General features: G+C 51.6%; 1 protein-coding gene across 1 annotated transcript in view; it reads right to left on the reverse strand.

Moving 5' to 3' along the window:
* Cfap77 (cilia and flagella associated protein 77) overlaps positions 1 to 17117 on the reverse strand; it is a 122545-nt gene that overhangs the window by 11303 nt on the left and 94125 nt on the right. The window contains exon 5 of the mRNA XM_074052623.1: positions 13377 to 13478. Coding sequence (XP_073908724.1) covers positions 13377 to 13478 — 102 coding nt within the window. The remainder of the gene's footprint in view (positions 1 to 13376; positions 13479 to 17117) is intronic.

The following is a 17117-nucleotide window of genomic DNA, read 5'->3' on the forward strand; positions in this document are numbered from 1 at the left end:
GTGTCAGCCTCTCTCACGCGGTGCAGTGTTTGCAAGGTGCATCCAGATGGTCGCATGGATCGCACCCCATTCCTTTGTGTGGCTGTATGGACAGATCCTATTTCTTTCTTTTATCCACTGACCACTAGATGAGTTACTTCCATTTTTTTTTTGCTATTATGAATGCTTGTCAGAACACGTGCAAAGTCATTGTGTGGATGTCTGTTTTCACCTCTCTTGGGTATACGCCTAGGGGTCCAATTGCTGGTCCCGGGACACTGTTTAGCTAGAGAAACTGCCCAAGTGTTTTTCAAGGTGGCTATGCCTCTTTATTTCCACCAGCAGTGCATGAGTGTTCCTGTTCTTACCTCCTCGCCAACACTTGTGATTGTGTTTTGAGTTATAGCCATCCTAGTGGGGGTAAAGTAGCTCACTGTGGTTTTGATTTGCATTTCCCTAATAGATAAGAGGTTCACATCTTTTCATGTGCTTTTTGGCAATTTGTATGTCGACTTTGGAGAACTGGTCTATTCAGATCATTTGTCCATTTTGAAATTGGGTTATCTTTTTTGGTGGAACTGGGTTTTGAACTCAGGGATTCATGCTTGCTAAGCAGATGCCCTAGTGCTTGAGCCACACCTCCAGTCCATTTTGCTGTGCTTATTTTGGAAATGCGGGTTTCGAGAACTATCTGCCTGGGCTGGCCTTGAACTGAGATCCTCCCGATCTCAGCCTCCCAAGGAGCTAGGATTACAGGCATGAGCCACCAGGGCTCAGCTGGTTTTTTAATTTTTTTATTACTGAATTGTAAAAGTGTTTTATATATCCATAGGCACAAGTTTCCTATCAGATAATTTGCAAATATTTTCTCCCATTCTGTTTGAGTTTTACTTTCTTGACGGTATTATTCACAGCAGGGAAGTTTTTAATTTTGCCGAAGTCCAGTTAATCTACTTTTCTTTAGTGAGATGTATTTTGTTTCCTTTTATATAAATATCATTTTTTTTTGGCAGTACTGGGGTTCGAGCTCAGTATTGCTAGGCAGGCGCCCTACCACTTGAGCCACTCCATCAGCCCTACATATAGTCTTAATGCAGCATAAAAAGAAAGAATTCAGAAATACCTAACAATTCATTTAAATGATACCCCTGAGGGCCCCCTCTGAGAGACCAAATAGCATCTTCTATGGTGACAGACTCTGTCTCCACTTCTTTAGGCCACCTCAGCTACCTGCATCTGGTGTGGTCAGTGGGTACTCTCTCCACCACGAGGGGAGAACACAGGATTAAAGAAGAGGTGGAAGCCAGCAGGGGTGGTAAAGGCGTCCGTGTGGCTTCCCTGGAGCCTTGTTAGTTATAGATTGGTCCCAGCTTGACATGGGTGCCAGAACAGAATCAGGACTAACAAATGCTCCCTAACCATCTCCAGGAAGCATAATAAGAGCCATTTATTTTTTTTAATGGTTCTGCTCTTTAAAACTACTACATCTGTGTACAGAGCACAGGGAGGAAGCTGGCCAATGGCACCTCTACCTGTAAAGAAAGAGCGAGCCTCGCCAAGAGATCTTGACTGTGACCCCCAAACTGTCCTGAGCCTCCAGTCTGACGTGGGTGGTCCTTTCACCCAGCGCCTGTCCTTGACTGGGTTGTGGTCCCACAGGTTCTGTGGGTTGACCTACCTCAAGGTGCCCTGGCTGTGTACTTGCAACTGGGCTCCACTGGGAGCCCCTGAATTATCCATCACTGTGGCCTTGGATCTTGGCTTCTCTTTGAAACACCCCAGCCCGAGAAGAATGTCACGCTGGAAGCTACTGTGTAGGGGCCAAATGTAACCGAGGGAGAGATGGACGCCTTCTGGTCCCTGTTTCCAGTCTCTACCTTGGGCCCCCATCTCACACACACACACACACGCTGGCACTCACACCCCAGGATGCAAATGATAGCCGCCCAGCCATCACTTGTGAAGCTTGACAGAAAATAATGAGAAACACTAAATCTTTTATAAGGTCAACACTCGCCTTAGCAGAGCAGCTGTCAAACAAGAAAAGAATTTAGCACCGGAGCCACAAAACTTCCATCGGCTCATTAAACCCAACAGGGCCTGGGCCTGGCGTGGTGGAGGAGACGCCCGGCCTTCCGTTTTGTGTCAGTAATTTGCGGTGGAGGAGGCAGAAGAAACAGCCAGCGCCAAAGGGACCTGGGGGGGTGGCTGGGGAATCGTTAGCGCGCCAGGAGCGGCCCTGGCTCCTAATTGGAAGCATTGGGCATTATCAACGGAGGATTTGCCTCGGCTCCCTGACAGCTAGTGGGTCCAAAATGATCGCCCACTTGTCAGTGTAAAAGACCATTAAAAACAAACCATTTTGATTTAATTGGGGGCGGTGCATCGTGGGGCCAGGTGAGAGGCGTGTCAGACCCACTCACCCAGGCTGCACCCCTCTCCCTCTGCATAACGGGCTGTGGGGTGGGAGCGGGTGTGTTTTCCAGACTTTTTGCCTTTCAAAAACTGTCTGAGAAAGGAGTGAATGGGAGTGAACTTCACAGCAGCAGCAAGGTCTGTTTTCAACAGCATTGTCAACAAACACCATGACAAGCTGACTGCCAGGAAGTGGGGTACGTCTCCCTCTTCAGGGCCCAGATGACGGTTGGCTGCTTGGCTCTATTCTTCTGGGAGGGGCCCTGAGATGTCCAGCTGGAGGAGCTCAGCCTGCCAACAGGCAGTGGGATATTCCAGTGGGGTGCCCCCAACTCTGCTATAAATTACCCACCACACTTAAAATAACAGGATATGGAAGGTCAAGTAGACTGGGGTCTTCCATGGAGAGCAGGACTTCTCTTCGCCTTTCAGCTCAAGTGAGAGCCAAGAAGGAGCTAGAGAAAGAGGTGTGTTGGTGAAGACCCCACTGAGGGGGTTTTTGTGAAGGGGACAGCCCGAAGGAACTGGTCCCCACTGAGAACTCCTGGTCAAGAATCCTACACTGTCCCAGTAAGAAGAAACCACTAGTATAAATACCACCCTAGACTCTTGGTGGGTCCTACCTCCATGGGGCAGGTGCCTCCAGGTGCACTCAGCATCTGTGGAGATTCTGTGTGGGAACCAGAGTGCAGATGATGCCCGGATGCACGCTTATTCTCAGCACTGCGTATGCCATGGGCACCTGATAAATATTAATTGGCGCTCCCAGATCACAGAGAGGTCTATACATTTGTATATTAATCTCACCCCATCCCACAAGCGGTGAGCTCATTTGCTGTGTACAGCTTCTTTGACAAGACAACACATGCAGGCCCAGGTGGTGCTGGTGGGCGTGCTAGGGACAGCCAGGGGAGGGAGGCACACCAGCCGATCCCGTCTCAAACCTCCTCTGCTCATTTTGATGGAGGATCAGGCTGGGAGGAGATACCAGATCCCTGGTGAGCTTCAAACTCCAGAGCTCCAAATTTTGCTGCGGAATTTGGACAATGGGGATTCCTTAATTACTTTCTCTGGAAATTTCCCTGACAGTGCTTCGCAGGTAGCACAAGGTGGTTATCCAGACACACTGTTCCTCGGTTGACAAAGTCTTTGATTTTGTGCTTGGTTGCAAATTAAGTCCTTTGCTGTGCTGTGCTGTTCACATGGTGCCCACCAGTACCTTATTTCATATTCATATAGGCTGTTGAGCAACTCTTGCCTTACTGCCGGGGCAGCCAGGCCGCACTCAGATGTCTGGTGTCTCAGCCCGTGGGGGTGGGGTGCACTGCAGTGGGTGTTGATGTTGTTAGGTCCCCTTTCTCTTACTGGAATAATGCTCAGGAAGAAATTTTTCTGGTATTCTTAAGAGGAATGGAGCCTTTCCATGTTTGACAAGTCACAATAAGGATATTATAGTGGAGTGTCCCCAGCTAGATAGCAAGGATGCCAAGGCTGTATTCTGGACACTGTTCTAGGGAAATACGAGCAGACAGAAGACCTCCACAGGGATAACTTCGGTTAGGGACACCCACTAGACCATGAAAAAATCTTGGCTGGGTGAACAAAAGGATGGATGGATAGATGGCTGGATGGAAGGATGGAAGGATGGAAGGATGCACAAACTGATTAATGGATGGAGGTGGATGGACACATGGACTGATTGATGGACGGATGTGGATAGAAGGATGGATGGATGGATGGGCAGATGGGTGGGTGGGTAGACAGATGGATAAATGGCTAGGTTAGGAGCCTGCGATGAGACCCCAGAGCCCTTAGAAATTCATCTGCTGAGCTCCAGGCATCCTGAAAGTCTTCATGTGCTTTGCTCAGCTTAAACTCTAAGTAGAAGAGATGTGGGTTTTTTTCTCCAATAGTTGTACCCTGTCTCTTTCCAAGTGGTCTGCAAGTGCGCAGTGGATTGCACGCGCTGTGATATTGAGGGTTGTGGAAGGCAGAGATGTCAGGAGTAAAGTGCAAAGACGCCTGGGTTCCAGTGTTGAACAGATTCTAATGCTTGTTCAATTCCTGTCACGTGGGGACCGAGGAGCACATTCCATCATGTCAGTGACACCATACTTGCTCATGCTGCCCGTCCCATGGGGCCATTGTCAAGCTCATGACATGGTGCCTGGCACGCACTGTTGTTGCTACAGATAGAATTCAGATCCACGGCCACCCTCCCTGAAATTGTCCTCCAGTGGGGATTTTCACACGGTCCCGTATTAAATGATTCAGGTAGCACTAATGGCAGCTTCACTCACAATTTTGCTCAAACAGTTATAGAAGTTCAGCTCAAGCTGACAAATCTTCATACCCCTGGCTAAAGGTAGAGAAGGTGGTGCTGACTGGCAGAGGTCACAGCATCTGGGAGGCCACTGTCATTGCAAGGCTGGGCTTTGACTCAGAGCTCTGCCCCAGGAGCAACCAAAAACCTAGCTTCTGTAGAGAAACAGTGTCTGACTTTGTGAATTTGCAGGGTTGTCACATGGGGGTTGTAATTCTACAGCACTCCAGAGGCAGGAGATGCAACCACGAGGTGGCAAGTCTGCGGAGGCAGAATTGGACTGAACTTGAGAAAGAAGTTGCTATGGACTGAATGTGTCCTTCCCCCAGCCCCAAAGATCATATGTGAAACCCCTCAGTGGGATGGTATTGGAGCTGGGGCCTTCGGAAGGTGATTAGAGTAAGATGATGTAGGAGGCCTGCTTCCTCTCTGCCACATGTGGACACACCAAGAAGGTGGCTTGTTGCAAGGCAGGAAGAAAGCCATCATCCAAACCCAACTGTGCTGGCCACTTGATCTTGGACTTCCAGCCTCCAGAACCAGAGGAATAAATGTCTGCTGCTGAAGCCCCCCAGTCTGTGGTACTTCATAACAGCAGTCCAAGCAGACGGACACAGAAGCTCATGATCCCTGGGGTTGCTTAACACGTGAAGCCGGTCTCCAGCAGGGTCATTTCCCCTTGAGGGGCCCAGCGTGCTGTGTAGCACACACATGAAAGCTCACACACCCCCCCCCCAGTAAACCCCTGTAATAACAAACTTCAGACATAGCTGTGTGAGAGTGGAGTTGACACTGACCCAAGAGCTGAGGAACTGCTTGTCGAAAGTGCTGATTTGGTGGCTACCCCAGACCCACTGGGTCAGGGTCTTGGATGGGGTCCTAGAATCTGCATTTGACATCTGTTCTCAGAGGACCCCTGAGTTTGGAAACAATTCATCTCTGGGACCAGGTGTTAGGACCTCATCCAGGCCAGAGACTCTGCTGGGTCGGGCCAAGGTGAAGTGCTGCACAGTTGCACTTATTTCTCTGTGATTAGGTCCACTTTGCAAGTGTAGACACAAGGCAGTCACAAGGCTGGGATCTGAAGTTGTCTGTGTCTGTGTGGCTCAGCCCCCTAGTACTCAGTCTGCCTCCCACTTTTTTGTTGTTCGGCAGTAATGGGGCTTGAACTCAGGGCCTCACGCTTGCTAGGCAGGTGCTGTACTACTTGAGCCACTCTGCCAGCCCTGCCTCCCACTTTTAACATGGCAAGCCTGCCTCTGGAATCAATGGCCTCTTTCCTCTTTAGCCTTGGGGCCAAACTGCAAATGGAGAGACACTGGGATTTTATTCAGGGCTAATGGCTTTCAGGGCTGTGGAAAGTGTGTGGTTTATTGCAAGGGCTTAAATCAGCCAGAGCAGGGCTAGCCACAACCCTCTGGACACCCATCAGGGCCTCCCTTCTGACCACCCTTCCCTCCCCTTCCCAGGTCCTGCGGTCAGCACCCAGTGGTCCCTGGCCTCAGCTGCAGGACCTGAGCACTATCAGCTCTTCCAGGGCCTGAGGCTTCGAGGCAGCCAGCCAGAGTCTGAGGCTCTACTCGGCTCCTTGCTAGGTATTAGCCTTGGGCATGTGATTTTTAAGCCTGTGAGCTTGAGCTGCCTTGTTGCTGAGACAGGGGACTCATCCCTGCCACTCGGGCTACTGAGAGTATGAGTCCAGGCTGGCACCTAAGAAGGTCTCAGATGGGTGGGCTGCGTCTGTCATTTAGGCCATCTGGGAGCTCCATCTTTGCCGTGACTTCCTCCCTCTATACTTCCAGCCCCATGGAAGTTTGACTTCAGTCCAACTACCTATGTTTGTTTGTGCCTCTCTAAGGCACTGCTTTTCAGGACTTCTTTGAGCAGAGGAAGAGAAGAGGCCAGGAGACCTCCACAGTGGTGTTCTCAGATTGGTGCACCTTGCATCTGTCTCCGAGGGAAATCAATGAGGCTGGATTGGTTTCTTGTAGCATCTCCATGCATTTCATCTGGTCTTTCACAAACTCTGAGTTTATCCCAGTAAATCGTGGAATGCTATTTTATCTGCTGGAAACTGCTGCTGGCTGTGTGCTAGGTGGCTTTGGATCCTCATCACATCAACTGCATCAGTGCCAATAACAGAAGGTGACAAGTGTGGACACTTGGAAGTGAGAGGGGTTTCAAAGAAACTCAAGGAAATCATTTCAGCTCATTGATGGTTTATTCTCTTGAAGATGAGCGGGAAGAAGAATTGGGGGCGGGGCACTAAAATCTCATCCACTCCAAAATTCATCATGAGACTCTTACTCTCTGTACAGGTTAGAAAAGTAACCAGAAAGTAGGCATAGTAGTGTATGCCTGTAATTCCAGGTATTTGGGAGACAGAGGCAGGAGGATCACGAGTTCTAGGCCAGCCTGGGCAGAGGTAGCAAGACCCTGTCTCAAAAAAAAAAAAAAGTACAAAATAAGAAAGGGTGTAAGAGAGTGAACGTAGTGGTAATATTATACATTCATATATGAAAATGGAAAAATGAGACCTGTTGAAACTGTTCCAGGAATGGGGGGGATAAAGGAGAATGATGGAGGGGTGAATTTGACATGATATATTCGGAGAACTTCTGTAAATGTGACAACGACCTCTCAGTACAAACGCCTCCAAAACAAATAGAGGCAAAAGGACGGGGGCGGGGGGGGGGGGTGTGGTTCCAGGGATAGAGCGCTTGTCTAGCAAGCTTGAAGTCCTGGGTTCAATCCCCAGTACTGCAGGGGGTGAAAAAAAAGAGAAAGAAATGTAAACCTGATACTTAAGCAAGCTGACTCACTCCATTTTCTGGTTTATTTTCAACACAGAAATACCAATAGTTTCATGTCCAATGGCAGACAGGAACCTCTGGATTAAACAGAAAATCCCCAGGAGCTGGCAGGATCAAGGGGCTAGGTAACCCAGGCTGCATATCTGGCCTGTAGCATGCCAGCCTCAGCTGTCTCTTCACATCAGCCTCTCCTGCCCCACTGTAGAGGCCTCAAGTCTCTGCTGCTTCAGGAACTTGGCTGCCAGTCCCCCTCTGCCCACCCCACTCCTGCACACCTCCTGCCTCTTTCCCCGTCCCTAGACCTTCAGCTGTGGCTATTTGTGACTTGCCAGTATTTGAGCAGCAATGTCACCTCCTGAGCAGATAGCTCAGAGGTGCCAGGTTACATAAAACCAGTGAAGGTCCCATGCTCATCCCCTTGGCAAGGCAGCTCTTCTGCATACGATCAGTTTATGACGGGGGCATCTGTATTTGGGGGGGGACGTTAGCTGCATGGGGCCCTCTGAATCATTCTTCACATCACCCCGGTTCTGTGTGTGACACATCTCATTCCGGCGCTCGGAGCCCTTCATGACAACACTGGATGGTTTTTATTTCAGTGCAAGAGAACGACAGGATTCTCAAAATACACCACCAGTGTGAGACCCTGGGGAGGGGCTGCAGTGCTGGCATCCATCCTTCCTGGGTCTGCAAAGTGTGACTTTTGGGGTTGGACATGCCATGATGGGGAGTAGGCTGTCTTTGTCCTTTGGAAAGGAAGAGGCAGTGGGGTGGACAGGGCGGGAGCTGCTCTGGGGGTTTAACAGAGAGTTAAGTTTCAGCCAGCTATGATTTGTAAGAGAGCTCAAAGATGGCACAGAAAATCCTTTTCTTAGATTCAGCAGCTTTCACTAATCAGCTGCATTCCGGTGTCACTGCTTGGCTGACTGCTGATATATTTTTTTTCCCCTCTGTCTCCAGTTCCTGTTAGGGAGCCAGGGGCCCAGGAGACTTGAGACAGGGTTAGTCTTCCACAGAGAGGGGAGTCTGATCCAGCATTCAGAGCACAAGGGCTTGTAAATCAAACTGTTAGCTTAATAGCCTGGGCCATTATTCTAAACCAGCGGGGCTGAAACCAAAAGCCAAATGAAAACATAGTCCATTTGTTCATACTTTAGTGACTGGATGACTATGTAATGTCGGGCATGTCAGTGCTGCAGAGAGGCAAGGGCGAGGGGAAGGGCGGAGTGTGTTGGTGGAAGTGGAGATTCCAAAGTGCTTGGGTGCTTGGGCAGAGTCCCTTCTGAAAAGACTGCTGGGTCTCCAATTCTGACATGGACTTGGCTAAACAGATAGTGTCCCCTGAAGCCAGCAGCCTTCACCGCCCAGGCACAGCGCTGGCTGGTGGATGGCAGTGGACTGAGAAACCAGGCGTGGCCAGCAGCGTGAAGTGTTCTGTGAGGCATCAGAAGACCTGGGCTCCAAGTGAAGACACCCTGGAAGAACACAGACTCTCCATCCTCTAAAAACATTGTTTTTTTTTTTTTTTTTTTAGACAAGGTCTCTCTATGTAGCCCAGGCTGGCCTCAAACTTGAAATGTTCCTGCTTTAGTCTTTTCAAGACTGGGATTACCATCATGTACCACCATGCCTGGCTAAAACATTTTTTAAATAGCTTGGCTGGTTTTATAAAAGTTACATGTAGCCATTGCAAAAATTCAAGCCTTGTAGAAAAGAACATCAAAGAAAGTGAGACTGATTCACCCCCACCTGCAGCAGCACAGTTAGGATACGGGGACTCTCCTTCCAGATGTCAGTTGTGTCATGCAGATCCACGGGGATGGGTGGTGCTCTGCCCAGAGAGGGGGTTGGTCAACCCAGAGTCTATCTTTATCCCAACAATATTTAGTAAAGTGTCAATCAGTGAAGGTCGAAGTCATGGCCTTTCATGGCTGCATAGTCTCTATGTGACTCTCCCAGCGTGGACGCCATCTTTTCTTTCACCATTGTTAATGGTGTCAGTGGTCAGGCACACTTACCCCTGTGTCTTGGGCAGAAGGATAAACCATCTACTTTTCATAGCTTTTAATTAGGTGACCAGAGACTGTGGTTCACAAGGGGTCACAGTTGAGAGCAAAAGGGACATTGTCAATAATCACGCCTCTCAATGGGCCCAAAGGAGGGCCATGGGGCAAGTGGGAGGTCTGGTCCCACCTGGGAAGAGCATGTTAACAGGGCAGGCCAGCCCACGCTGGGGTGATGCTTAATAGTAATCCTATGGGAATCGCTCTGGGAGTTGTCCCTGTACCCCAAACTTGAGCTGTCAGCTAAGATTTCACAGCCATTTCAGGCTTCTCCAAACTTCCCCATCTATCCATCCACCTATGCAGTGGCCTTTCCATCTGTAGTGCTCACTCCCCCCATCCACTGTCCATCTTGCTCCCTGCCAGTGGCCAGTAATAGCCTTAGTGTGGCTTGTTTGCCACCATATCATCAGGGCTGAGGACAGGTCTGCCCCAAGGTGCTCAAGGGAGAGACTTGTGAGTGAACGAATGAGTGATCACCACCTCATGCTGATCTCACAGCGACTGCCATTTATTGTCAGCTTACTATGGCCCAGGCCTTCTGTGAGAACACACATGTTCTCGTGGAATCCTCCCAGCAGCCTACCAGGGGAGCAGCATTAGCCCATTACAAAAGAGGAAGTGGGTTAGACAGGTAGAGCCACAAGTCAGGCAAGGAGCACCGGATCCCATTTGACTCTGGTCTGGTTAACCAGGGAGGCACAATCCGATATGCAGACACACCACAGCCCACTGGCCACCACTGGGTCCTGTGGCCCCCCACATGCATTGCCAATGTCATGAAAGTCCCCACATCACAGTATGGGCACAGAGGTGTCAGTCCAGACCAGTGATTCTTCCCTTAAGGGTGAGAGGTGATAAGTTCATGTCCCACCCATCACATGGAAACCTGAGGAGAGGTCCGAGCTGTTCCCCGATGGTTTAGTCTGGGCTTGGGGTCTGCTCCCTCCAAGCCTTCACTCGCTCTCCCAATGGCTAGAAGGGCCCTCACCTGCTATCAGCAGACCCTCCCTCCTGGGATTGGCTATCCCATGGCCATCGCTGGTCACAGGGACCAGAAAGAAGCCAGGCCATGATGTGCCCCCTCCTTCCTCCGTCTCTCTCCTCTCACAGATCCTTAGGTGGTGTGTATTGCAGGGCCAGGGGATCCCGACAGCCCCGCTTGCAGGACAGCCCCGCTTGCAGGGCAGCCCCTGGTGGCCGGCTGCGAGGGAACGGATTGCAGCCTGACATGGTGACCCAGCCCACGGGCGGCTGCTGCCCTGCCTGCTGCTTTTCCGTGTGAAAGGTGTTTAATTATTTCTGACAGAGTTCAGCGTCGACATCTGTTCGTGAGCGGGGAGAGTCCATTTAGGTTATCCATCATTGTGACAGGTTCAACTTTTTTGGAAGCGCTTTGTCACTTCATAATGGGGCCAGGGTGGGGGCGGCAGATCAGCAGCAATGCAAGACCCAGACAAAGACCCTCCTGGGGCACCATGACAGGACAGCGTCCCCGACCTGGTCACTGCCTGGGCTTCCTGAGTCTAGCTCTCATTGGTGGGGAGGGTGGAAGGGGGAGGTTTTGTCAGGTCTGTGAAAGGCTTTAAAATCCTTTGGTCGTTCTGGTGTATACTGGTCATTCATTCATTTGTCCACTCATTCATTTATTCCATTCATTTGCAACCATATCCTCTGTGCCCAGTTAATGAACACATTGTACAGTTGCTAAGCACCATGTTTGGGGGTGAAGAGGGAGCCTGCTGGGGTGCTGTGGGGAAGGGAAGGAGCCACAGGAGGCCTTGGGGCTAGGCAGTCCTGGATTCGACTCATGGTTCTGACCGCAGACCCACTTCTTGCAGGGCATGTTCTCTCCCAGCCTTGATGTCCACATCAGCAGAATGGGGACATGCTGTCTACAAACAGTGCATGCCCTAAAAATTGTTACTTCAAGTGACCTCACAGCAGCGCTTGGTGGGACCATGGGTCTCTCTGGGCTGAGCAGGGTGGTGCCCAGGACCAGTCCTGCTCTGAGAACCCTGAGCACATGTCGTTTCCCGGGGCAGATAGGATGGACCACTATGGCTCTAACTTGCAGAATCCCATGTCCTCGAAAAGGTGGGGACACCCAGGAAAGGGGGGGCTTGCGCCTGTCCCCTGTGGTATGTCTGTGGTACAGTAGGTAGCGCCCTGGATTCTAGGCATAAAACCTGGCCAGCCACTCCTGGGAGGGAGGCGCTGGTGTCCCACCTCACCTGCACAGTGGTCAGGATGCCTTCTCCAAGGATGAGACAATGTCACCCACATTGTCAGCTGCTCACAGTGCCTGGCACCAAGGAAAGCAGAGCCCCCTTGCCGGCTGAGATGAGTCCCCGCTTTTGCAGGTAGAAGCATTGTTTATTTCTCCACTTGAGCTCTGGCCAGGGCCAGGCAGTGAGAGAGGAACTCCTGACACAGGACTCCCCACAGAACCTGGGGGAGAAGTTTCCTGTTCTGCTTGGGGGAGACCATCTGCACCCCTTTGTCCATCTATGTCTAAATTAAAGATGTGGGGGCTGAGCAGGTCAGGAGTTGATGACATAAAGCAGAACCCCCGGAATACATCTTGTGCTTATGGGGCCAGGACTCCTGGTGCCCCTTGGGCAATGTCACCCAAAGGCCTGGATTCCCATGGACAGCAGGAAGCATCAGAGAGAAAAGGGCAAAGAAAGGCAACCAACAAGGGTGGCGGGAGGCTGTGGACAGCTGAGTGTGAGAGAGAAGCAGAGCGGAGGGCTGTTTTTAAAAAGCCAGGGCATTGCGCTGTGAGGGCTGAGGTGAGAGGCGCTGTGAAGTGGCAGCGTGGCTGTGCCTCCACCACCTACCGAATGGCGCTGGGTCATGTTCTTTCCTTGACATTTGCTCTGATCATGGTGGCAGCCTGGGCTGATGGGCGGCAGGGCACATGGCCACTGACATATGCTGATGGAGGCCACTTGAGCAGGACATGAGAGACCACATCAAGGGGGGCAGAGCAGTTTCCCAGTGAAGCTCAGCGGCTTGTTCAAGTGCATTAGGCTCAGGAAGGCAGCAGCCCCTTCATTGTCTAAATTGCAGTTTAACGCAGCACAGCAGCCAGCCAGGCTGGCTGGGAATGCTGCCTTGTGCAGCTGTCTTCCCGGACCAAGCAAGTCCCACGTGGCTTGCTGGAGAGGCTCCTTCTGCCCAAGTTGGGCACATGCAGCCCCTCCCCATCCTGGAGCCACTGTCTGTGCAGTGTCCCCCTGGCTCTCACATTGTCCTTTCCCTGCTAAAAACTGCTAAATCTCCCCTGGGTGCTACAGGGCTACGTGGCTCAGAGGCCAGTTCCCTGAGCCCTTATCCTGGTCAGTCTAGTTGGATGTCACGCACTTATGCCAGTCCCCTGTGGACATTTGGTCCCCTCTCCTGGGCCACCTCCAAGCGGTGCCACAAGGCTGTCTGCATCCCTGAGTCCTGAGCTCAGAACATAGACCATCAGTGATCCCATCACCGGAGGGAGCTTTGGCTAAGGCAGCCTCTACCCAGGGTGGACAGCCATCCCGGCCAGTGCTGAGGTAACCCAGGATCAGCCCTGTCATGCCATTTCCTAGCACTCTTTTTCATGGTTCCCCCATCGGTGCACGTAAAGCCTGAGCTAAGTGGGCTCAGCGCCTGGCAGATCGAAGCACTTAGAAGGTGTTACTTGTCCTGTTCATCCATGGCCAGAAACCCACGGAACTCTTAGACAGCAGGCAGAGACCAGGCAAAGTGAGCAGCAGCAAACTGCACAAAGGGGACACTGACCTTCTGGTAGTGAGGCATGCTCCAGAGGCTGTCGAGCTTCACTGGCGGCTTGTACTTCCTCAGCTGACAGCTCCGGGTCTCGTACAGCTTGCCCAGGGCCACCTGAATGCCAGGGAGATGCAGAGGTGAAATTTTTACTTAGCTACCTGGAGGAGCCCAGCCATGGCAAGGAGCTTGAGGGCGTTGGGATTCTCCGTGTGGCCGACTCGAGGGTCACTTTCTTCCTGGCCCTAGCTCTTCTCCAAGGCTGTTTCATAGTGCTGCCCATTTGTTCCCGACCTCCCAGCACTGCCCCGGCTACTGTTCAGCAGGCTGGGAGTAAGATCACACGGTGGCCTTTGGTTTCGCCCAGAGCACTGGGGGCTCCATGTGTGGCAGCTCTGAGGGCAGGGATGGGGCCCCGTTATTCTTGAGCCTCCGCACTGAGACTAACGCTGCCCCAGGACCACAGGGACTCCATGATGTTTGTCTGAGGGAAAACTGTGTGACTTAGCCATTGTTTCTGGTTTGGGGGAGCAGGTCTCCACCATGGCCCACTCAGGGAAGAGGAAGGCGGGCTCCTTTTGGGAGAGGGATTCAGGGGCTTGTTCCAGGCTGGTGAGGTCACTGTGAGTGGGACTTCAGGGATACAGAGGAATCCCGCTCCTGCTCAGCCACGTGCTCTGTGCCTACTACCAGGTACCTGTTGGGTCTATCAAGGGTTGAACTGTGAAACCCTAACCTTAATGTGACTGTATATGGAAACAAGCTTATAAAAGGTCACAAGGTTAAATGACACCATAGGGGTGGGGCTCTGATCCAACACAACAAGAGGCATTGTAAGAAGAGGAGAGGAGACCAGAACCCACGACACAGTGGAAGGCGGCCACCTGCCCACCGAAGACAGAGGCCTCAGCACACACCATGTTAGTCCTCTGCCCTCCAGAGCTGTGAGAAATTTCTGTGGCTTAAGCTTTCCAGTCTGTGACATTTGTTATGGCATCCCTAGAAGAACAATACAGAGTTCAAGGCCTTTGGCCTCAGAATCCACTGAGGAGAGGCCCAGCCCCTGTGTTTTCACTGGCCACCTTGCGAGCCTTCTCAAAGGGCAGAAGTCCCTGGAGATGGGGCGAGGGGTAACAACCTTTGTGTGCACCCAGACACTGGTGCAGAGATTGGGCCACACCTGGAACTGATGCTTGAGGGGTGCAGGTGCCCAAGGGACCAGGCAGGACAGGCCCCTGCAGAAGGAGCAGGAGAGGGTAGGGACCTTGTTGTGGATTTTCCAGTCCTAAAGACTGGTTTCCTGCCCCATGAGGGCATACGTCAGCAGGAAAAAGTTCCTGCGTTCATGCCTCAGGCTCCGTGAGCACCAGCACTGTACCTGGATTCATTCACTCATTCCACAATTATTTATTGAGCTCTAAACATGTACCAGACATGGTTTGCAGAGCCAGGGATTCATTGCTGAATAAAGCAAAGACCCCAGTGAGAGACACTCCAGCGAGAGAAATAAGAAATCAAGTCATTAATTTCAATCACCAGATGATCGGTGCTTTAAAATAAGAACAAAAACAAAACGGAAGCTGGGTAAGAGGTCAGAGGAGATGGTAGGGGACACTGAATTCCTCCCTGATGAAGTGGGGACAGTTGAGGAGAGACCTGGGGTGATAGAGGATATCTGAGAGAAGTATTCCTAGAGGGCAGCAGCAAGTTCAAAGGCCTTGGGGTTTGAATGCACGAGGTATGGTGGAGACCCAGCAGGTAGCCAGAGTGACCTGCTGAGGGAGGTGGTCAGACTGGGGTCTTGTCAACACAGTAGGGACTCTGGGCTAGGTTCTAGACTCGCCCGGAAGCCCCTGGAAGGCAGAATGTTGACGTGAGCCAACTCAGGTTTGGAAAGGGTCCCCAAGCAGCTGCTGGGGCACAGACCCGGGGCAAGGGTAGATGCTGGGCAAGACTGCAACTGCCCTGGTGAAAGAGGAGGGGTCTTTGCTACAGTGACCTAAGGCACAGACAGGCTTCACCTGGGACATGAGGTGGGGGTTCAGTCTTGCAACCTTCTTCCTGAGCCCAGTAACTTGTGTATCAGCCCTGACACAGCAGTTCCCATCACCTGTGGGTCCACGGCTGCACAACAAGGCACCTCAGCACTAAAAAGAAGTTTGGAGTAGGAAGAGATCACTGAGGTGGCTTTAGCAAGTGTTTTCTGAGTGCCTGCTGTGTGATAGGGGGTGGGGCTCAGGACACAGTACCCCCCAAAACATGCCACCTCGGCATCTAGAAAATGGCAGAAGCAGGAAGTTCTCTCTAAATGGGGCCAGTGTCCTAGGAAGGCTACTCTGCCCTTCTCTTGCTGCAGGACACAGACCCTCAGTGAAGAGGTGCCTCCCTATGCTTGGAGGAAAGGAAGTTCCTCACCTCTAAAGACAGGGACACAAAAAAGAATCTGAACACACAGGTCTTGTTGGGTTGCCATTTGATCTTTACCTACCCCTCTTTCTCCATAACTGCCCACCACTTTCTCAAACCTAGAGTAAAGATACACAGTGCACCCAAGCGTGGTGGTGCATACCTATAATACCAGCTACTCAGGAGGCAGAGACAGGAGGATCTTGAGTTCAAGGGTAGCCTGGGCAAAGTCACAGAGACCCTATCTCAAAAACAAAAGACTTGGGGAATGGTTCAAGTGGTTGGATGCTTGCCTAGCATGTAAACAGTCCCCAGTACCTCAAAAAAATACACTGGCGTAACTGTTTTTTGGGGGGGTCTTTTCTTATGAATGCTCCTTTAACAGGTAAAATTTAAATTTGAATGCTTTTCTCTTGTTAATCTGTGTTTTATTATGGGCTCCCAGCCACAAACCCAGGATGGGTGGGAGGAACAGCCTCACACAGGGGCCCTCATTTACTCTGACTCCTGTGACTGCCCACTGCAGAAACAGAGCCCACAAGGACTGAGTCACATCGAGTGGAGCCGCTCACTAGCTGCCTCCATGGCAGCAGGAGGACACTGGCCACGAGATGGTCTCTGGGGTGGCGAGATGGCCCTGCAGAGGCCCTGGTGCTGCGGGTTCACACACCCTGAGCCCCAGTGAAATAGCTGCAGATTAAAACACGCAGCTGGTGACGATAATGTTCCCTCTGCAACCAGCCATTGCATAGCAAGCTGACACTTTCCCGAGCCATTAACAAATAAGCCAGTCATGGGCTGCTTTTAAAGCATCGTTTCAAAGCTGTGCTCTGGTCGGTGGTGCCAGGCTACCGAGAAGAGCCCCAGAGGCCTTGGCGCCCGTCCCCAGGATGCCGGGGTCTCTGGGAAGCCTCCTCTGACCCCAAGTTTGGCCCTAGAACATAGATGCTGTCACTGACCCCCCACTGGGGACCTCAACTTCATGGAGAGCCTACACGCTGGGGCCAGACACACTTCATCTCTCTGAGCCTCAGTTTCCCCATGAAGATGAAGCAAACTGAGATCATAAGTGAGATACAGACCTTACGGGGTTCTTGGAGGACTAAGGGCAGGAACTTGTTGGGGGGAGGGGGTGGTGTGTCCTCCGCCAGCTCTTAGCACAGAGATGAGCAAGGCTCGAGGTGACAGTGGTGATTGTGGTAACAACCAGAGCTCTGTGTTTAACATCTATGCATCACAGCAAGTCTGATTTTGTGAGCCTCGGTGTGGAGCTCCTGGAGGGGAGACCGATCTGAGCTCCCCCAAAGTCCCAATTTTGGAATATTTTAAAGGAAGTACCATTGGCGTACT

The sequence above is a fragment of the Castor canadensis genome, chromosome 13, assembly GCF_047511655.1.
Source record: "Castor canadensis chromosome 13, mCasCan1.hap1v2, whole genome shotgun sequence".
Classification (NCBI taxonomy): Eukaryota; Metazoa; Chordata; class Mammalia; order Rodentia; family Castoridae; genus Castor; species Castor canadensis.